The sequence below is a fragment of the Neophocaena asiaeorientalis genome, unplaced genomic scaffold (assembly GCF_003031525.2).
Source record: "Neophocaena asiaeorientalis asiaeorientalis breed wild unplaced genomic scaffold, Neophocaena_asiaeorientalis_V1.1 scaffold46, whole genome shotgun sequence".
NCBI classification, from domain to species: Eukaryota; Metazoa; Chordata; class Mammalia; order Artiodactyla; family Phocoenidae; genus Neophocaena; species Neophocaena asiaeorientalis.
The window spans coordinates 12186167-12207542 of record NW_020175393.1 but is presented as its reverse complement, the minus strand read 5'-3'; the positions used below and the strand labels follow the sequence as shown (position 1 = coordinate 12207542).

Genomic DNA, 21376 nt, shown 5'->3' with positions numbered 1-21376 from the left:
CACTTGAACTCACTCTTATGACAAAATGCCTTTTATTGTAGAAATAAAAGAATCAGCGTTTTTTTGTTTTATTTTTTTAATAGATGTTATTTCCTTAGTGACAATTTCTCCTTTAAGAACAGAGTAACTTAACATGCACTGGTTTTGTTACTCATAATAGGATCTTTTTTTACTTTTTAAACTAAGAGGAACTAGATAGGTGGTGTTAATATATATATATATATATGTATTTCTTTTAATTCTCTAGTTTTCCTTTACGTCTTTCCCCATTCTTGCAGGTGTTCTCTTATTTGTGTCTGTGTCTGCCTCTCACCTTAGATTCTTAGATCATTGAGATTCAGAACAAAACGATCCTCATCTCTGTAGCCTTCTAAAACCTAAAGACCATCCTTTGTACAAAGTGAGCATTGAATGGATATTTCTTCAGTTGAATTGAAATTTGTGTCAAATCAAAATTTTTTAATTATTGCTTTGTATTGTGATAGGTTTGGTTGTACTGCAGAAATATCCACAAATCTCAGTGGTTTCACGCACTAGAGAGTTCTTTTCCTTTGCCAAGGCAAAGTCAGCTATAGGATGGGGTGGGAGTTGGGAAAAAGATGTTTTCTGTTCCACAGAGTCACTCAGAGACCCAGGCTGAGGAGAATCCTACTTCTGACTACGCTACCATCTGGAGCACATGGCATCTTCAGGGAAAGAGACTGAAAATTTTCTCGAGGGCTTTTTTCCTGCTTTCTGTACCCATTTCATTGACCAGAACTAATCACATGGCACTGCCTGACTAGAAGGATTTTGGGTCGTGTGGGCTCCCATATATGTAGGCAAGAACAGTGCCCCCAAGCTTGATAATCACTAGCAGTGTCCACCACATGCTTTACTCAATAGCTATAATGTTTCGGAGATAATGGACTCCTTTGAGAATCCTATGACCATTACGATCCCTCTCCCAGAAACAAACACATATATGTTGAAACACCCAACACTTTGCATAATTGTCAGGTTTTTCATTAATTTCTAACCCCATTCACTGGTCCCCCTACAGATCCTTAGACACAGGTTATGAATCCTTTGACAGAATCCACAGGCACGTTTAGTAACTGGTAACAGACCAACAGGTGAAAAAAAGTACATTACAGTGTTCTGTTTTAATTTTATGTTAGGAAGAGCCTATTTATTTACCTAGTTATTTGTTTTTGTCAGATCTGGCATAGTACAAGATATATGGCCAATGGGCTTTCCTCTGTGTTTGTTTTTATCAGGAAAAATTTGAGGGTCTGTTCCGGACTTATGATGACTGTGTGACGTTCCAGCTATTTAAGAGTTTCAGACGTGTCCGAATAAACTTCAGCAATCCCAAATCTGCAGCCCGAGCCAGGATAGAGCTTCATGAAACCCAGTTCAGAGGGAAAAAATTAAAACTCTACTTTGCACAGGTAAGATCATTCTTTACCAAAGTGAATCCTTTTGCCCTGCATTATTTTTTTTTTACCTTTTCAAAGTGTAAATGGAGCCCTTTCTACTTTCAGATTGGCTTGTAGTCTATAATTCGTTCACTGAGAAACAAACTTATGTCATGATTCCCAGGCAGGGACAGCACAGTGGTTTAGAAAGCAGGTTCTGAGGGCCAACAGTCTTGGTTCTAATCTAGGCAGGTTACATAACCTCACTAGGCCTCAGTTTCCTCATCTGTAAAATGGGGATGGTGACATACTCCCTACACTGTCATTATGAGGATTAAATGAATTACTGTGTGTTAAAGTGCTTAACATTCCATAAAAGCACAGTGAATGCCAGCTAGTACTTGTAATAAGAATGCTCTGATCCCGACTTAGCTAGCAGGGTTATAATTAAATTATATGACAGTTTTAATGGACTGTATACCTTTTCAGTGATTCATATCCATGAGAAAAAGTTACAAACATATGGAAATCAATATTGTGTTTTATTTTATCCAAGAATAAATTCTGGCTATTATAAAAAGGCATGGGTAATTCTTGGCAATATTTATGAAGTCCACAGCAGTAGAAAATCAATGTCCATAATGTTTCATTAGTGTCTTCATTTCATTATTAGTTATCTCAATCCATCTGTTATTGGTCTGTAAGGATCATTTCCGCCTTTGGACTCTGAAGAGATGACACAATGAAATGAACATAGACTTTACTTCTTTTTAAAGCTGAATAGTATCCCATTGTATGTATATATCATATTTTCTTTATCCATTCATCTGTCCATGAACATTTAGGTTGTATCCACGTCTTGACGATTTCAAATAGTGCTACAATGAATATAGGAGTGCTAATATTTGTTCAATGTCCTGATTTCAATTCTTTTGGATAAATACCCAGGAGTAGAATTGCTAGATCATATGGTAGTTCTATTTTAATTTTTTTAGAGGAATCCCCCCATTTTGTTTTCCAAGGCAGCTGCTCGATTTGCATTCCCACCAACAGTGTGGAAGAGTTCCAATTTCTCCACATTCACACCAACACTTGTTGTCTTTTGTTCTTTTGATCATAGCCGTTCTGACAGGTGTGAGGTGATATCTCATTATGGTTTTGATTTGCAGTTCCCTGATGATTAGTGATGTTGATCCTTTTATCTTTTACCTATTGGCCATTTGTATGTCTTCTTTATAGACGTGTCTATTCAAGTCCTCAGCCCACTTTTGAATCAGGTTATTAGGGTTGGTTGAGCCAGAAGGTAGAAACAACCCAAATGTTCAAAAATGGGTGAACAGATATACAAATTGTAGTCTATCCATTCAGTAGAATATTTTCCAACCATAAAAAGGAACGAAGTACTAATGCATGCTACATCATGGATGAATCTTGAAAACATTATGCTAAGTGAAAGAAGCTGGATGCAAAATATCACGTGTTCTATGAGTTGATTATAAGAAATGTCCAGGATACGCAAATCCGTAGAAACAGAAAGCAAATGGATGGTTGCCACGATCTGACCAGAGGCAGAAATGGTAGTAACTGTTTAATGGGTACAGGGTTTCCCCTGGAGTAATAAAAATACTTGGAATCTCGATAGTAGTGGTGATTGCACAATATCGGGCATATACTAAACGCCGCTGAAATTGTTCAGTTTAAAATGGTTCAATTTCAAATTATGTGACTGTCACCTCAATTAAAAGAGAGAGAGAGAGAGGAAGGGAGAAAGATAGGAAGGTGGGAAGAAAGGATGGGGAGGGGAGGGGAGGGGCAAGGAGGGGTCTTAGGACCAGCACCAGCAGCATCGCCTGGGAACTTGTTAGCAATGCAGATTCTCAGGCCCTGCTCCCGATCTCAGAAACTCCAGGAGCGGGGCTCAGCAATCCGACTCAGTAAGCTTCCCAGGTCATTCTTAGGCAGCTAAATGTTGAGATCCACTTATCTGCGGATCAAATAAGGTAACTGAGCACATGGTGTGTGGTCAGTAGTCACTATTATCGTAGCCTGGCTCATTGGTTCACTTGTCACACCTGGCTGAGAGCCAGGCTCTGCGTCTTAGTGGAACAACGTGGCACATCTGAGGCCACAACGAATCATGTGTCTTCATTTCTACTGTGTTTGAAAGGTCCAGACTCCAGAGACAGACGGAGACAAACTGCATTTGGCTCCACCACAGCCCGCCAAACAGTTTCTCATCTCGCCCCCTGCCTCTCCTCCTGTCGGCTGGCAGCCCATCAGTGATGCCACACCAGTCCTTAACTATGACCTCCTCTATGCCGTGGCCAAACTAGGACCAGGTAAGCTCTGTGGGCCTTCCTGAAAATAAATATTTGTCAGCAACTTAGAAAAGCCAAACAAGATAACAGTCCTGAAATCCTGGGCTCCCGGTAACATCGGCATTTCTAATGGGTTTATCGCTGTATGTGGCCAGCGAGAGGAATGATGAATGAAAATGCAGCGTCAGACTTTGTACCTGTTCAAAAACAATTCAGAAACTGGCACGAAAATGTCAGTCCGTGCAAATTCTGGATTGCAATGAAGATATTCTAAGTTTGCAAAACAGGCAAAATGAGCTCTACCAGCTAGCACGACGAGGCTTCTATGCTGTGCAGCCTTGTTTTATGGCTGTGCCCAGGAATCTTCTGCTACAAGACAAGCCACCTGCCAAAGTGAAGCCTCTGAGTCCCCAAGAAGCCAGTCACAATAGCCTCTAACTTTAGAAAAATCTGTGGTCATTTTGTTCCAGTGTTGGTACCTGTAGTTTGGATGCTCTCATTTTCACTGCAGTGTAGTATTCCACTGGGCGATTCCACCACCATTCTGTATTCATCCACTCTCCTGTTGACGGACATTTAGATGGTTTCCAGACGCACTTATCCAAAAGCTTATGTTTTATACCTAGAAGTGATACTGTCCTCAGTTTCAGCAGATGGCGCTACCTTGTACTCCATAGTAGTTTTCCTATATTATAGCAGGAGAGGAAGTGGGGGAGAGTGGGTGGTCCGAAACCAGGTGGCAGCCAAGGTTTTAGGCACCAAAGATCCAAAGGTAAATAATGGCCATTGTGTCTTCTCTCTCTTCCAGTGGTTCTCCCGTTGTGAGAGGGGGCTGACCGCACCCCGAGAGATTCTGATTTAATTGACTTGGGTCAACTCAGGCATTGGTATTTTTAAAAATCTCCCCAGGTGATTCTGATGTGCAGATGAGTTCAAGAACCACTGGTAGCCAAATACCGGGGCTGTTAAATTTATAATAAGCTCATATCAGTACTTTTTAGTGTGGTCAGGAAAACATTTGGCATCAGACTCTCCCACCGCACAAATCTGCAGTTTTAATGAGCACACGTGTTGATTCTTACATACACTGAAATTTAAGAATCCTGGGTATGAGGGTGACCCGCTCTCCTGGTTCACGCATACTCGGGGGTCCTGGGAACTTGTGATGCTAAAACCAAGAAATTCCCAGGCAATTCAGGGAAAGCTGACCATCCTACTGGGTCTTCAGATTTGATTAATAATTACTCCCTGCAAGAGAATTACTGGCTGTCCCATGTGTAGCATTAAAGTCAGATTACAGCACTTTCAAGGGGAGGGTCTTTGGGTGTTTCTTTGTAATCACCGCGCAGTCACTCAGCTTCCCGGAGCCTTTAAAATAGCCATTGTTTTCAACTACTGAGAAGCGGTAGGTGTCTAACTACTAAGATGGGCTGAGGAAAAAAGCGATATAATAATAAGGGAGATGTTTATGGAATGTGATTTCCTTGAAAGTCTAGTCCACATACAGGAATCCTGGACATAAGCACTCCCATATGCAAGGTATGTGCAAATGTTGTAGAGTGTGTAAGATACATCAAGTCTGCTCGTCAAGGCTATGACCCATTTCTCCCAGTAATTCAGGGCACTTCAGCAGCAGGACCAACGAAAGCTGCCATCCTTGGAGCTGCTCATTTGACTCCCAAGCAGATATTAACAGGAACACAGTCGAACATCTGGTACAGCCGTTTTGCATGTCGGCAAACAGAGCTCTACACAGAATCACTAAGGTCTTGGCTAGAGGACCTAGGAGTCACTGGCCAACTTGCATTTTACAGGAGGGGAAACTGAGGCCCAGAGAGGGGGGTAGAAATGACTTGCCAGTGACAGGACCAGGGCCCTGAGGCAGTACTCTTCCTGCTTCACTCTTTATAAAGGAAGTCCAGGCTAAATCAAGACTTTCGGATCCCAGCTGGCCTCTGGTCTACTCCCTGTAATCCAGTAAATGAAAATCATTTTTTATCCAGAGCCTAAAAGAAAATTCATTTATAGTCAGTGTTCTCAAAGCTTGATGCAAAGGCAAGATAAGGACAAGTCTCAGACGCCTGCACTGGCTCACTGAGCTGAGTCCCAGGTCTGGAGGGCACTGCCAGGCACCAGTGTGACCTGGGACTGACAGAGGCAGAAGGAGTAGAGGCAATGGGAACCAGGTCTCAGAAGGGAAGCTCACAGAACCTGGTTCGGAGGAGTGAGAAAGTAGGAAAGAAATGGTCTTAAGGAGGCAGAAAAAAGGGGGTTCTTTTTAGAGTTGTGAATAATTTATCGACAGTGTTAAAAATTCATGCCTTTTGCCTTAATTGTGCCGCTAACCTATGAGCCTCACCTTCCCTTACCAAGTAAATCTACCAGTTTTGAAGTGCCCTGTGGTGCAGTCAACACGGAAGTAGGCACTATCAATATTCCCATTTTCCAGATCTGACCACCGAGCTGTAGAGAGGTGAACACACTCGCTTGGGGTGACACAGCTAGTTGGGGGCGGAGACAAATGTCAACCCTGGCTCTTCTGACCATCACTGGGCCAGATCCAATGGTCTCTGTTAAGGATCCTAGCTGCCTGGGTGGACTTTAGGCCAACTCTGCTCTGACATGGGCAGAACATTTATCTCAACCCTCCCTTGACAGTCACCTCTAACACCATCATAACTTCCAGAAAGTCTAATCCAGGGTCTTGTAAGTGTGCAAATGAAGATCTGTGCGCTATGTGGGCAACGGCGAATGTGGAGACTCTCCTACTCTTTATAGGTGACTGATATCAGCGTCCCATAGAACAGCTGCAGTTTGGGTGTCTTCTCTTCATTTATCCTTCTCTCCATTCCTTGCCAGCAGTTTAAGGCTGTTTCTTTTTATTTAGTTATCCACGTGTCCTGTTCCAGTGTCCTTGAAGCTTCTGCACCCCACACAGATGAATGATTTATACCCAACAATTGAGCCGAAAATATCACAGAGGTTCTAGTAGAGGCCTGGGCCTCTGGCAGCTGTTTCGGCCGCATTGATGAGAGGGCAGGGCCACAGCCTGCATCCCCCCACCCACACCTCTGCCCCCTCCCCAACCAGGTGCCAAGGCAAGGAACTACTCCTTCAGTCTCCTCCTGGAACTTTCCACAAATGCTCACTTCCCCTTGTGGTAATTTTCTGTTGCTCATCTTTCTGTCTTTTCTGCTTTTTGAGGGGAGGATGCAGGTTTCATTCATTTTGGTATTCCCAGGGCCTGATAGCAGTTTGCACATAGTAGATGCTCAATAAATATCAAATGAATGAATGCATGAGCCCCCCTAGAGATAATTCTTCATTGGCAAATGGCTGCTGCTTTATGGCTTTAGCCAGACTGAGTCAGCCAGCACTGAATTAATGTTTTCTCCACCAAGAGGACTTCTAGCATTTCCATTTGAAAAAATAATAATAATTTAGTAAAATTCTTTTTTTTTTTTGCTGTACGCGGGTCTCTCACCGTTGTGGCCTCTCCCTCTGTGGAGCACAGGCTCCAGACACGCAGGCCCAGCGGCCACGGCTCACGGGCCCAGCTGCTCCGCGGCATGTGGGATCTTCCCGGATGGGGGCACGAACCCATGTCCCCTGCATCGGCAGGCAGACTCTCAACCACTGCGCCACCAGGGAAGCCCCAAAATTCATTTTTTGTTCCCTAGGCAGAATCATTTCAGTAACAAATTATAAGTCATTCCATGTTAAGGATGACTACCTCAATTCCAGCAGTAGAGAAATAAATTAGAATGAGAGCAGAGAAAAGCAACTCAAATGATCAAAGGAATGGTATTCTTCTTCCTTCGGAGGAATGACGAATAGTGCTCAGCTGGTTCAGCTGAGTGACTGAGAAGGGATGCAGAAATCTAAGGATGCTGAAGAAAAGTAACTCTAACGAAAGAGCATCTCTGAGCAGGGATCCGGCGTGAGACGGTCCTCGGGCCCGGAATCACGTTGGCAAACCAGCTGACTTGTGGGAGCTTTGGCACGTGTAGCTGCCCATGGAAGGCAGTCGTGTGCTCTATTTAGACCCTTTCATGGAGGATAAATGGGAGAGTGAGGACACAGGCCTTAGCTCAGACAGGAAGGGGCAAAACAGCACCTCGTTCTTTAAGCAAGGCACACTGGTGACCCTCTTCCAGAGAGGGGCAACTTGTGCTCCCCGGAACTTCTAAAGAAGCTCTTGAAACGAGCATGGAGGGAACAGTGCAATTACGAAGGGACCATGATCAAACCCAAGCTTGTGGGTTTCCTCTGAGATCCTTTGAAATCCTTAATGGGATGTTACGACATGAGACCAGGGCCACCCAACACTGGAGAAGCATCTCTCTGTACTATTTATTATAGTGAGAACAAATTCATAGTCCGGAAAATATATGAGAGGCACAATTTCAAACATTTTAAACCACTGTCTCCATGACTATATGTTCTGTTTTTCATCCAGAAAGTAAGTAAAATAGATAAATAAGGGGAAAGCTGTAAATAGAAACAATGGTTAAAACTTACATATGGGGCTTACTGTGTGTCAGGCATTGTTCTAAACACCTTACTATATAGATTATCTCATTTAATGTTCACTGTGACTCTACGAGAAGGTGGTGTTATTCTCCTCATTTATACAGCTGGGGAATGTGAGGCACAGAGTGGTTAAGTAATTTGCCCAAGGCTACACAGCTGGTAAGTTAAAATACGTCCCTCTGCCCCTGGTGAGAAACAGAAAGGATTAATGAAGCCAGCACCCTTACCTTGAAGAGTGCAAAGTTTGCAAAACCAGGGAGTTCTCTTGAAGAGTAAAATTAATTTCTCCAAAAGAAATTCCAGACTGTTGCAAAAGGACATTTTAAAAATACAAAAGAACTGAGACATTTGTTCCTCCAAATTTCATTTCTCTGTTTATTGGCACCTCCTAAAATGTATCCACAGCATTGGTTCTTTAAAGCAAGTTTGATGCTTTCCTCTAATGTCAGGCAGGACATGTGGATCAGAATTCACCATCCTCTGCTTTTTTTAAAGGACAGGTCTATATAAAACAGAAGCTTTCTATGCAAATCAGAACTACAATGAGGTATCACCTCACTCCGGTCAGAATGGCCATCATCAAAAAGTCTACAAATAATAAATGCTGAAGAGGGTGTGGAGAAAAAGAAACCCTCCTACACTGTTGGTAGGAATGTAAATTGGTGTAGCCACTATGGAGAACAGTATGGAGGTTCCCTCAAAAACTAAAAATAGAGTTACCATGTGATGCAGCAATCCCACTCCTGGGCATATATCTGGAAAAGACGAAAACTAATTCAAAAAGATAGATGCACCCCAGTGTTCATAGCAGCACTATTTACAACAGCCAAGACATGGACGCAACCTAAGTGTCCATCAACAGATGAATGGATAAAGAAGATGAGGTATAGATATACAGTGGAATATTACTCAGCCATAAAAAGAATGAAATAATGCCATTTGCAGCAGCATGGATGGACCTAGAGATTATCGTGCTAAGTGTAGTAAGTCAGACAGAGAAAGACAAATAACATATGATGTCACTTATATGTAGGATCTAAAGAAAATGATACAAATGAACTTATTTATAAGAGAGAAACAGACTCACAGACACAGAAAACAAACTTATGGTTAGCAAAAGGGAAAGGTGGGGGGAGGGATAAATTAGGAGTTTGGGATTAATAGGTACACACTACTATATATAAAATAAACAACAAGGACCTACTTATACACAGGGAACTATATTCAATATCATGTAATAAACTATAATGGGAAAGAACCTGAAAAACTAAAATAAACAAAAGAAAACATCCGATTCATTCTCCACCAGGAAAAAGCTCATCTTATTTTGTCCAGGTCATTGTTAAATGGTGGGTGTCTGTAAATTCACTAGGGGAATTAATATAAATGTAGAAAGCTTCTGTTTTTTTGTTTTTTTTAATTGAAGTATAGTTGATTTATAACTAGCATATATATATATATATATATATATATATGCTAGTTATAAATCAACTATACTTCAATTAAAAAAAACAAAAAAACAGAAGCTTTCTACATTTATATTAATTCCCCTAGTGAATTTACAGACACCCACCATTTAACAATGACCTGGACAAAATAAGATGAGCTTTTTCCTGGTGGAGAATGAATCGGATGTTTTCTTTTGTTTATTTTATAATGCCTATTATTCCTGACTCCAGAAAGAGTATAATCCTATGTTCTTTTTGGATGTAAAACAAAATAGGAAACACAAAACCCAGCCCAGCAAAACAGCTTATCTGTACACATTAGCAAAATGGCAAAATAGAGAGATGTCCGTGGCACTAGATGGGTGGTCAGTCAGAGGTGGGCTGTGAAATGTCAGCTTATTCTGCTCTCTAGGATGGCTCTGGAAGGTCAAGTTCATTGTCACTGGAAATGCCTGCAAGGAGAAATATGGAAAGTCATTGTCTGGGCATTTTTTTCCTCCTGCTATTTTTAGCTCTTGTTAGAGAGATCAATTTTAGTTAACTGCAGAGGAGGGCTTAAAATGGTGCTCGAGTTTCGAGTTGCGTACATCGGCTATATTTAGATTTTTTTCCAAATTCTTCTCCATCAAAACATGTCATAGTAATTGCTGGTTTGCTTCTCAGTATACATTGTTTCTCCCCAAACAGAAAATAGATTTCATTAATACGTGTCACGTATAAGGAAGAAACATTTTCTATTCCAGGCTCATTGATTCCAAGGTAGGGAAAATTCCATTTTTTAAATATAGATGAACACCTATATTTGGGGTACCTGTAGCATGACCGCTATCTAAGCCCCAGTTCTTGTTCGACAACTGCTATACTCTGATCACAGACACAAAAAGCAAATAAAACAGCCAGTCCCAGGGTTCCACGTAGCGCAGTCTCTGCACGTCACCCCCGACCCGAGGGACACGCAGATTTGTGAGCCCAGGACGGACACGAGCTCCTTATTTTACACCTACTTTCGAAGAATTTTCCCGGGGGGGGGGGGGATGTTAAAGGGGCTTTTCTTCTTAGCACATATTCCACAATTATCCTCAATCACTACTGAGTAGCAAGATGAAATATTTCCTCTTCTTATTTCACAGGTAAAATATGCACGTTGTAGGAAAACGGAAAAGACACAGGAGCAAAACGTGGGGGTGTGGGCGTGTGTGCGCATGCGCCGTGCGCATACCCATAGTCCCAATGCCAGGTCGCTATTTTTGGGAAAGGAGGAACAGGGTGATCATTCCCAGACTGGAGAACCTCCTGATTCTATGGCCAAATACAAAGTGAGAGTGCGTCCACTTCCCTTCCTCACGTCTGCATTTTCCTCTCATCCCGGGAACACAAGCCCCTCCTCACAGGCTCCGGGGACCCTGTCTCCCTGGTTTCTCTTTATCTTTCCACCTTCTCCCTCTCTGGTTCCCTTGGTCCTTTACCTCCACCTAGGGTTCCACTCCTTTGTCTCAACCACTAATGCAGGGGCCTCAATCCGTTGTCCCCATGAATTCCCTTCAGGTCCTAAATGACTCAGGAGGGAATGAAGATAAATGGCCACCTAATCCAGTCTTAGAGGAAAAGCCCCAGAAGATAAGCAAACTTTCTTTTTTTTTTACTGAAGGATAGTTGATTTACAATATTATGTTAGTTTCAGGAATACAGCATAATGATTCAATTTTTTTACAGATTATACTCCATTAAAAGTTATTACAAAATAATGGCTATAACTCCCTGTGCTCTTCAACATACCCTTGTTACTCATCTATTTTATACATGGTAGTTTGTATCTCTTAATCCTCTACCCCCCTCTTGCCCCTCTGCCTTCCCTCTCCTCACTGAAAACCACTAGTTTGTTCTCTGCATCTGAGTTGGTTTCTGTTTTGCTATATGTATTTACTTTATCTTCTAGATTCCACATATAAGTGATATCAAATAGTATTTGTCTTTCTCTGCCTGACTAATCCCTAGGCCCATCCACACTGCTGCAAGCGGCAGAATCATTCTTTTTTATGGAGGAGTAATATTCCATTGCATGCGTGCATGCGTGTGTGTGCGTGTGTGTGTGTGTGTGTGTGTGTGTGTATCACATCTTCTTTATCCATTCATCTGTTGATGGGCACTTGGGTTGCTTCCATATCTTGGCTACTGTAAATAACACTGCTATGAACATTGGGGTGCATGTATCTTTTCAAATTAGTGTTTTTATTTTTTCCAGATAAATACCCAAGAGTGGAATTGCTGGAACATATGGTAGTCCTATTTTTAATTTTTTGAGGAACCACTCGCTATACTGTTTTCTATAGTGGCTGCACCAATTTACATTCCCACCAGTAGTGTACAAAGGTTCCCTTTTCTACACATCCTCACCAATATTTGTTATTTGTAAGACTTTTTGATGATAGCCATTCTGGCAAGTGTGAGGCAAACTTTCTTTTATTAAAATAGAGCACCTCTTAAAACAAAACTATGGAAGTATTCTGCCTCTCCCCACCTCCCTCTTCCTCTCCCTCCCCTTAGCCCTCCTCCATCTTACCAGAGACCACTTCTGTTTTCCTAGTTTGTTGAGGGTCGGGGCTGAGGAGAGGGGTGGGTGAGGAAGAAGACCCCCGATCACTCACATGGATAATCTTTTCCTAACATGCACATATTCCAGACCTACTGAGGCAGGGAGGTCCATGTGTAGCCCTGATGTCTTTTCTGTGCCCTCCCAACCTCATTCCTGAACATCACAGGCAATATGGCGGTCATGCTTTCACACTCGGTGGACCTCCATTGGAGTCCTGTCTCCACCACTTGTTTGTGGTGACCTGGAGCAATTTACTTCCCCCGCTGCACCTCTTTTTATTTAATGGTGATTATTTGACAACTTGCAAGCTCATTATGAAGATACAATAAATAATATACATAAAGCACTTAGCCGAGTGCCTGGTACATAAGAACCATCAAATCCATAGGGGTTCTGTGATCATTCTGCTCTGAGCAGTATTGTTTAGCAAGGCATCCTCAGAGAGATTTCTTGTTTCCTCTGCCAGTACATGAATTACAGAGTCTACCAGGCAGTAAGAACAAGGTACGCGTCCTTTGAGGTGTTGGTTGTTATTTACATGGGCTTGTTCTCGGAACTGCCAGTGAAATATTTGGGTTGGTCTAGGCTTTGCTTTATACCTTCTGCCACCCAAGCCTAGAGGGCGTTTTTTGACAGAAACAGCTGCTGCGTAAAGGAAAGGGACAGAGTTGCTCTTCAGTGACTCATCCTGCCCTCATGTCTACCTACTGCATTTTTCTCCGAGGGTTTCCAAAATTAAATATGAGCTTGTGGAATCACTACGGAATCAGAGAGAAAAAAATTGCAGAAGACTTCCCTCTCTGCAAATACTTCTTCCTCCCTGGATTTTTTAAAAAAAATCCTAAATCCCTCTTTCTACTTCTGCTTAGAAAATCAGTTCTTTCTCCACTCTCAGACTGATCTGATGGATAGGTGGCCAACAAATAGCTGTGATTTTATTATTTACTTATTTATTTATTTATTTATATTTTTGGCCACACTGCATGGCTGCGGGATCTCAGTTCCCCGACCCGGGATTGAACCGAGACCACGGCAGTGAAAGCACCAAATCCTCGCCACTAGACTACCAGGAAACTACCAGCTGTGATTTTTAAAGTTTCAGTAAGTCCCTGTGCCCTGGGTCATCTCCTCTTTTAATTTGTAGCTGTCAGTCAAGCTCCAACTTGAAGAGAGGTATTTCTCTTGCTTTAGGATGATGATTAAAACTCAGGATGTGAGTTTGAATCCAGCCTCCACTTTTTATTAGCTGTGTGACTTTGAGCAACTTTCTTAACCTCTCTGTGTCTCAGCATCCTCAACCGTAAAATTGGATTGTTGCAAACATCAAATGAGATAATAGTAAACGCTTAGTGTGTGTTACCTACTTATTGTCACCTGATTTTCAAACCGTATCTTAGTCTCCTGCTCAAATGTAAGTGCCCATGTTAAGCTCTCAGCTCAGTGTTTCTCAGTGTGGCATTTTGGAACTGACAATGCAGTACATTTAGCATCTTTGGGCCTTACCTACTAAATGCCAGTATCCACACCCTACCCAGTCCCTATGACAACCAAAAAAAAAAATCCACATCACATTTCCAGACACCATTGGGAATGTAGCACCTCTGATTGAGAAGCACACTGATTACACTGTGGTGGTATTTATCAGGTGGTTCTCAAATATGGCAAAGAGTCGTCAGAGACACAGAGGCCAGGGGTGCCTAGTAAGGTGTCAGGTACCAGTGTGGGAGCAGAAACAAGTGGGGCAAGAGGGGGGACAGTACAGAGACATGCTCCCCGCCCCCTTCCCAGACACAGACACACATTTTCTTTCCTTCCCTTTGGAAAAATAGGGGAAGACGAGATTGCCAGTAAATAACTTAAAAATATCGTGAAATAACATATCCGTGGGAGGGAGGGGTGCAGCTTTGAGCAACTTTATGATGTTTTTTACTATAACTCAGTCCTTGTACTGAGGAACCCGTTGGGCCCCAAACCAAACCAGCATCTGCCCTGCCAGGATTGAGAGAGGGTTAAAAGACAGTAAGTTCAAATACTGGATGGTGCCTGCGGTGGAGGAACGGAGGTACCAGTCACCCCTCACCCCTTCCCGGCTCCCCACCTCTCCCCTATCTGAGAGCCAGACCAGGGCCAGGTGCCTCCGTCTACACAGTTGACCAGAGAATGGTAATCTAGGGCTTGTGGGCCCTCCCCTCCCTGCCAAATGCTTTCAAGTCCTAACACTAACACTTGAAAAAAAAGGCAATCCAAATGTGAACCCTTTCAAACACATTTCCAATCATTCTGAACCCCTCCCTCAGTCTCTGTGTTCAGTCTCCCAACAGGCAGCATGTTCAGTAAAAATAACCCACATGGAAATTCCATTTTGCTTATTCCATAAATCAGGACTGATGCCCGCTACTTCCTCTTGAAAAAAAAATCACATTTACAATTTAAAAAATTGGGGGTAGGGGTTTGCAGTGTCAACTCAACATGACCAAGCCTGAAATGATTTTACTACTGGCATTTTCAGTTTTCTTCTTGATCAAATGTTAAAGGGCTGTTAATCCACACTGAAGTGTAGCACTCAGCACACAACACAGCATGGCCCTGCGTTCAAGGGTCGAGTCAGAGATGCTCTTGGCACTTGCCTTGATAAGCCATCATCCATTCTTAAAATTCAGTATAGATTAATAACTGACACCTGCTTTTTCCTGTTTGGTTCAGAACTTGCTGAGGGTTAGATAAGAAGTAAGGTAGATAAGATTAATAATGCCAGCTTTGTTTCTGATGAAAGGCTAACGCTGAGAAGGCAGCCAAGATGAGTGACAGCCAGGGCTCCCTAATAGTCAAATCCAGGGAATTCCCTGGCTGTCCAGGGGTTAGGACTCTGCGCTTTCATTGCTATGGGCCCAGGTTCAATCCCTGGTCAGAGAACTAAGATCCCACAAGCCTCGTGGTGCATACAAAAAACAAAACAAAACCAAAAAAACTAGCCAAAGGAATCTTATTTAAAAAAAATAAAAATAGTGAAACCCAGAGCCATGCAGTTTTACCCAGCCTGTCCCAGAGATGGAAACAGTCAGACTGCCCCACAGTGCAGGGTTTTTTCTGCTGGGCTTAGCACGTGGCCGAGAGCACGGCAGAGCACAAGCCCTTTGCAGGCAGGCCTGGATCAAGAGAGAGGTGGCACAGGGTGAGCTGGCATTGCCAGTTCCTTTCCCGAAAGGTACTCGTCAGATGTCACTCCTCTTCCACTGGGGAGGAGTAAAAGAGGGGCCAGAGTGAGGGGTCCCAGTGATGGGCTAAATGGAACTCCCTCCCCTTGGAAGGAATCACTGGAACTGGTGAAGTATCCATTCTAACATAGCACGTGAGCAGGGAAGCAAAGAGGAAAAATCACCAAAGGCAATGAATTTCAACTCAGTTGTCGGGGGTCAGCTTGCTTTTGAACAAAGAACTTACATGACCTGTGCCCCACTTATCAATTGCTACGTAACAAACTACGCCAAAATGTAGGGCTTGAGCAACAACAATCATTTATTTTGCTCATGAGTTTGCTCTTGGAGCAGGGCCCGGGGGGGTGCTCATCTCTGCTTCGTGTAGCGTTGCTGGGGCCACTCACCTGGGGATGGGCGAATCAGCTTTCGTGAAGGTTCACTCACTTGGCTGGCAAGTTGGCATGGCTGTTGGCTGGCAGCCCAGATAGGCTGTGGTTTCTCTCCGTGGGAGCCTCTTCGTGTGCTGCTTGGGCTTCCTTATAATATGGAGGCGGGGTTCCAAGCATGAGCACCCTGGCAGAGCCAGGTGGTAGTGCCTGGCATTTTTGTGGCCTAACTCAGAAGTCGCACTGGTTGCTTCTGCCATACTGTATTAGTCAAGGCATCCTAGAGGCCTGAACAGGTTTTAGGAGAAGGATCAAAGAGGGAGCAGTCCTCAGTGCAGGAGTGGCAAGGTTCTAGAAGAGTAATGTCGGGCAGGAAATATTATGGCCATCTTTGCAAAACACAGTAGATCTACTACAACACGTAACTTTCCTGTTGAGAATTCACCTTGAATATGAGAGGTAGTAGAGGTAAAGCAACAAGAAATCATGGAGGATCTATTTGCAGAGAGTCCAAAGGTACCATAAGAGATGCAAATTATCTCAGTCTATAATTTGTAGTCCCTTTATTTTTTATAATTTACTAAATGTTGTCTTCTAAAAAGGTTCATTGTCAAGGAGATCTTACCTAGAATAACTAGCAATGGGCCAAACCAAAAAGGGCGAGATGCAGAAGGAATGACTGCCCAGCTTTAGCTACAGACTGTTCACGAAAACATGAGTTGCCATGAGAGAATATTAAAAGTTAAAACCAGGACTTTCAGCAGACTTTCAACAGACTCTCTTGTAGAATCTGAAACCAGTAGAGTCGTGAGAGGCGGGGCTGGAGAGGGATTATGAGCTCATTCTTTGAGGTCAGGTGGACCTGACTTTGAATCGTGGCTCTGCCATTCACTACCCGTGTGCTCTCAATGTCCTCCTGTATCATCGAGACATTATGAAACCCGCATTACAGAGCTGTTGCCGTAATTTAAATATCCAATTTACGTGAAGTACTTAGAGCTGTGTCCGGCATCTACTAAGGGCTCAGTAAATAGCTGCTGGTGTGTTTCAGGTAGATGGCAAGTGTCTGTGACACCTCCTATGTCCTGGCACTGAGAGCTCACAGAAAATAGGACAAATACCTGCCCTTCAGTGGTTTTTAGCTTAGTGGGAAAGCTAAAACTTACACACGTCTTTTGAACTGTGCCCAAGCCCATGACAGTTCCAAAGGCCTGGATGAGAATTTAACGTGTGACCACGCGCCAGAGGAGTTTACACTTGCTTGGCTGGGAATTTGTTTCATGGAAGGAGGTAGAAAACCCGAACCAATGCCTCTTCTGAGGGCTTCTGGTCCTGGCCTCTTTTCTGAGGCCTAGGGAGAGGACAGTTTGAATACGAACTCGAGGAGTTGCGAGTGTGAAGGGTGAGCCTTGGCTTGGCCTTGAAAAGACACACTGGTCTGCTTGGCCACCCCTCCTCGTCGCCTCCTGAGCCCAGTGTGTCCCCAGGGGGTGACGGCAGTGACGTCAGCCTTCATGGTAGAGGAATTAGCTGAAGCCCAAAGGGAAAGTGAGGCCAAAAACAGAAAAGTTCAATCAAGCAAGACCAAAGCTATGTCTTTTGATTCTGTGGGCTCTCAGCAGCTATTGGGCTTTGCCGGATTTTGATAGTAAGAAAGTTTCCAAAAACATAACAGTGAAATGTCAGCATTAATGGGGTCACAGCAGTAAAACAGCTCTACTACCAAGTAGTCTGACTTTGTTAACTCAATGTGAAAGTTGCCCTGCACAGGGTGGCCCGCATCCCAAGCGTGCCCCCAGCACACTTAGTCTAAGAGGAAAGCGTCTCCTTTCAAATAGATAAACACACTGCAGCTAGAGGTGTCTTTAAGAGAATATTCTTTATCCAAGCCAGGGCAGAGAAAGGGTTTCATCAAACAGCTAGCTTCATTATGCACATTTTACTACTTTTTTTTTTTTTTTTAAAGCTAGCTTCTTTCCAACAGATGAAGAAAGGGCAACATCTGGTCAGTCCCCTGGCTGGGGTCCCTGCTGTCACCACCTCACCCGCAGGTCCCTTGGTCTCCATCTGCCATGGCAGATTCTTTTCTGTCATCCCCCCATCAGAAGATGAGAGGCTGTTGCTCGCCTCATCCCGGCATCACACCCAACAGGGCAACGGAGGGGACCACGTCAGCCACTAGTGTCTCTGCAAAAGGCACTGCTTCTCCAAACAGGAGGACGTCGAAGGAATCCTGTGCGGAAAAACAAGAACTACCTCATCTGATTACTCAGAAATTATCTCTTTCTCTGTTTCTTGTCTGAAGGTGTCTCTCATTCAGACTTGCAAAGCATTCCGGGAGGAAAGAGAAAAGTCTAGAAACCCTGGGTACGATGAACTCCATCATCGTCCACAGGATTTGCTGTTCTCCCAGAAACAAAGATGAGAAGGCCAAAGACGAAGAGTGCTGGTGGCCGGGAGGGGCCGCAGAGCTGATCTGGGATGCCTGGCTTCTTCTCCCGTGCGCGTCTTCAGCATCCCTCCCTCTGCTACCCTCTCCCCACACTATTATCATTTTCCAACGAAAAATTGTGGTGCGGACTGGAGGAAGGGAGGGGGCAAGTTATTTGCACACCAGCATCCTCACAGGACCACTGCCCCCGGCCTGTCACACCAAACCACGTAAGAGTGTCCACCCAGACACTGAAACACGGAGAAGCACCTAGGGGCGCTGGGTACCGAAGTAGATGCCACTACATCCTCATGCTGCTAAACTCTCTTTGCAACAAGCGCCCCCAGTAAGCTGTCAGGTGTTTGAAAACAGCTGCTCAAAGAAGCTACCACCCAAGGTCTGCCCACCTGTTGCCCAGAGCCTCTCATGGAACGCCCAGGTGAAGCCGGCTGCACACAGCTTCCTCTCTTTAGCAACGTCTGCAGTGGCTCTTCTCCCTTGGGCTTTTGATAAAAATGACAAATTGCTTTAAAGGAGAACGGAACAAACACAATTGTGAGCTGTGAGTAGCACCAATGTGTACATCCCAACTACAAGGGCATGTAGGATAATAAGGTCAGTGTGGATTCCAGGGAAGTTAGGTTCGGACAGACTATCCATCCCTGCTAGCCGGCAGGGAAGCAAAGCGTAGCATGAGTTCTGCTCCGTGTTCCCTGTTTTTGTCACTCTCCTCTCCTGAATCCACACTGGCCCTGTCAGCTCTCTGTATCAAAAAAGTCAACCTCCCTGGTGGCGCAGTGGTTGAGAGTCTGCCTGCCGATGCAGGGGACACGGGTTCGAGCCCTGGTCTGGGAGGGTCCCACATGCCGCGGAGCAGCTAGGCCCGTGAGCCACAACTACTGAGCCTGCGCGTCTGGAGCCTGTGCTCCGCAACAGGAGAGGCCGCGACAGTGAGAGGCCCGCTCACCGTGATGAAGAGTGGCCCCCACTTGCCGCAACTGGGGAAAGCCCTCACACAGACATGGAGACCCAACACAGCCAAAAATAAATTAATTAATTTAAAAAAAAAGCTACAGTAATAAAGAGAGTGTAGTATTGGCATCAAGGTAGACAAATAAATGAATGGAATAGACTAGAAAGTCCAGAAATCTTAAAAAAGTCAACCTTATTCACATAACACTCTCTACCTACAATTTCACCCAATCTCGACTTCAAGTTATAGAGTCTTCATGGCCGTATTTCTGTGGCTCTAGCTAGTTCTCGCCCTCTTTGTTGCTGCCAAGATCCAGGGAAGTGCTGGAGGTGTGATGCTCCATTTATGTGAAATATCCGGTGCCCTCATCCAGGATGTTGGTTCGGGGTGGGGTGTGGAGGTCCAGTAAAGACTTCTCTGACTCTTAACAGAGAGAGAACTCTCTTAGCAAGATGTGGCTCTACCCGTTCGCTAGGGCTGCCACGACGGAGGACCACAGACTGAGTGGCTTACACAACAGCAGTGCATTGCTTCACGTCCTGCAGGTTAAAAGTCCAAGATCAAGGTGTTGGATCAACACAGGGCCGTGCTCCTTCTGAAGGTGCTGGGGGAGGATCTGGCCCAGGCTTCTCTTGTAGCTTCTGGTCGTTCCTTGGATTGTGGCAACATAAGTTCAGTCTTCACGTGCAGTTCTCCCTGGATGAGTGCCCACGTCCTAATTTCCCCTTTTTATAAGCAAACCAGTCATTTTGAAATAGGGCCCACCCCGATGGCCTCATTTTAACTTAGTCATCTGTGAAGAGCCTATTTCCAAATAAGGTCATGGTCATAGGTACTGGGGGTCAGGACTTCACCGTCTTTGGTGGGGACAGGGGCGGGGGCGGGGAACACAATTCAACCCGTAGCAACAAATGACTCTGAACACTTACATCCCCCTCAGCATCACTTAGAAGAGATTCGACGCTTATTGCATTGTCAGTGCTTCTCAGTGCCTAACGTCAGCACTAAATTTAAAACTGTGCCTTGCAAGCGTTCGCTGTTTTCACCATGGACACTTACAACAAGGTGCACACAGGAGCCCGTAAATGCTACCCCAGCTCTGGCGCTGACAGTCCTGGCCCCGGCCCTCTGGAAGGGCACTGTCCACCGCAGACTGAGGAGGACAGGCAAGATGCCTGGACTGAGTGGTGTCTGGCTTTGATCCTGGAGGGAGGGCAAGACTTCGGGGACTAGGTGAGACTATAGCAAATAAAAGTAGCTGGTTTGGTGAGTATACAAATGTGGCTGTCATGATTGGTGAGAGACTGTGCGACATCTTTTGTCCTAGTCTAAGAAATGAGGACTTGATCTAGTGAGACCTGGAGAGCCACTGACCAGGAGGGTGTCTGGGAGACATTGCTTTTAGGTGTTTCCCATTCATGAGGGATGGGAAAGGAAAGATAGGGCGTCGGAAGAAGATTAAGTGTGTCAGCAGTTAACCTGAGAAGTTACAAGCATGCAGATTGAGGATGCCCCTTGCACCCTCCCACCTCCTGCATGCCTCCTACTTGTCTTTTAGACCCAGGTCAGCTGTCGCCTCCACTGGGAAGCCTTTCAGAGTTACTTGCTCCTTGCAGTTTGGTACCACTGTCCTTGACATATATTGCCACCCCAGCGCTTACCATAGTATTTTGTGGTACTTTCTGTTTCCATGTGCCATCACTGGGCTCTGCTCTTGTGGAAGACACAAATATTTTTGAATGTGCCTTGTATCCTTTATGATTAGCAATGGGCCAGAGCATGGGAGATGTTCACCCTGAAGTGAAACAGAGACAGACAGGAAGCCTGCTGGCTAATAGTGAATTGACTACAAGAAGAACCAGTCAAGAATAGGCTACTAGGGCTTCCCTGGTGGCGCAGTGGTTGAGAGTCCGCCTGCCGATGCAGGGGACACGGGTTCGTGCCCCGGTCCGGGAAGATCCCACATGCCGCGGAGCGGCTGGGCCCGTGAGCCATGGCTTTGAGCCTGCGCTTCCGGAGCCTGTGCTCCGCAACGGGAGAGGCCACAGCAGTGAGAGGCCCGCGTACCACAAAAAAAAAAAAAAAAAAAAAAAAAAA

The 21376-nt window shown here is 44.5% G+C and overlaps 1 protein-coding gene across 3 annotated transcripts in view; it reads left to right on the top strand.

The window, feature by feature from the left end:
• Window positions 1-21376, top strand: part of RCAN2 (regulator of calcineurin 2) — a 244177-nt gene that overhangs the window by 220863 nt on the left and 1938 nt on the right. For all 3 annotated transcript variants that reach the window (XM_024766381.1, XM_024766382.1, XM_024766383.1), the window contains 2 exons: window positions 1260-1433; window positions 3568-3739. In XM_024766381.1, the coding sequence (XP_024622149.1) occupies window positions 1260-1433; window positions 3568-3739 (346 nt within the window). The remainder of the gene's footprint in view (window positions 1-1259; window positions 1434-3567; window positions 3740-21376) is intronic.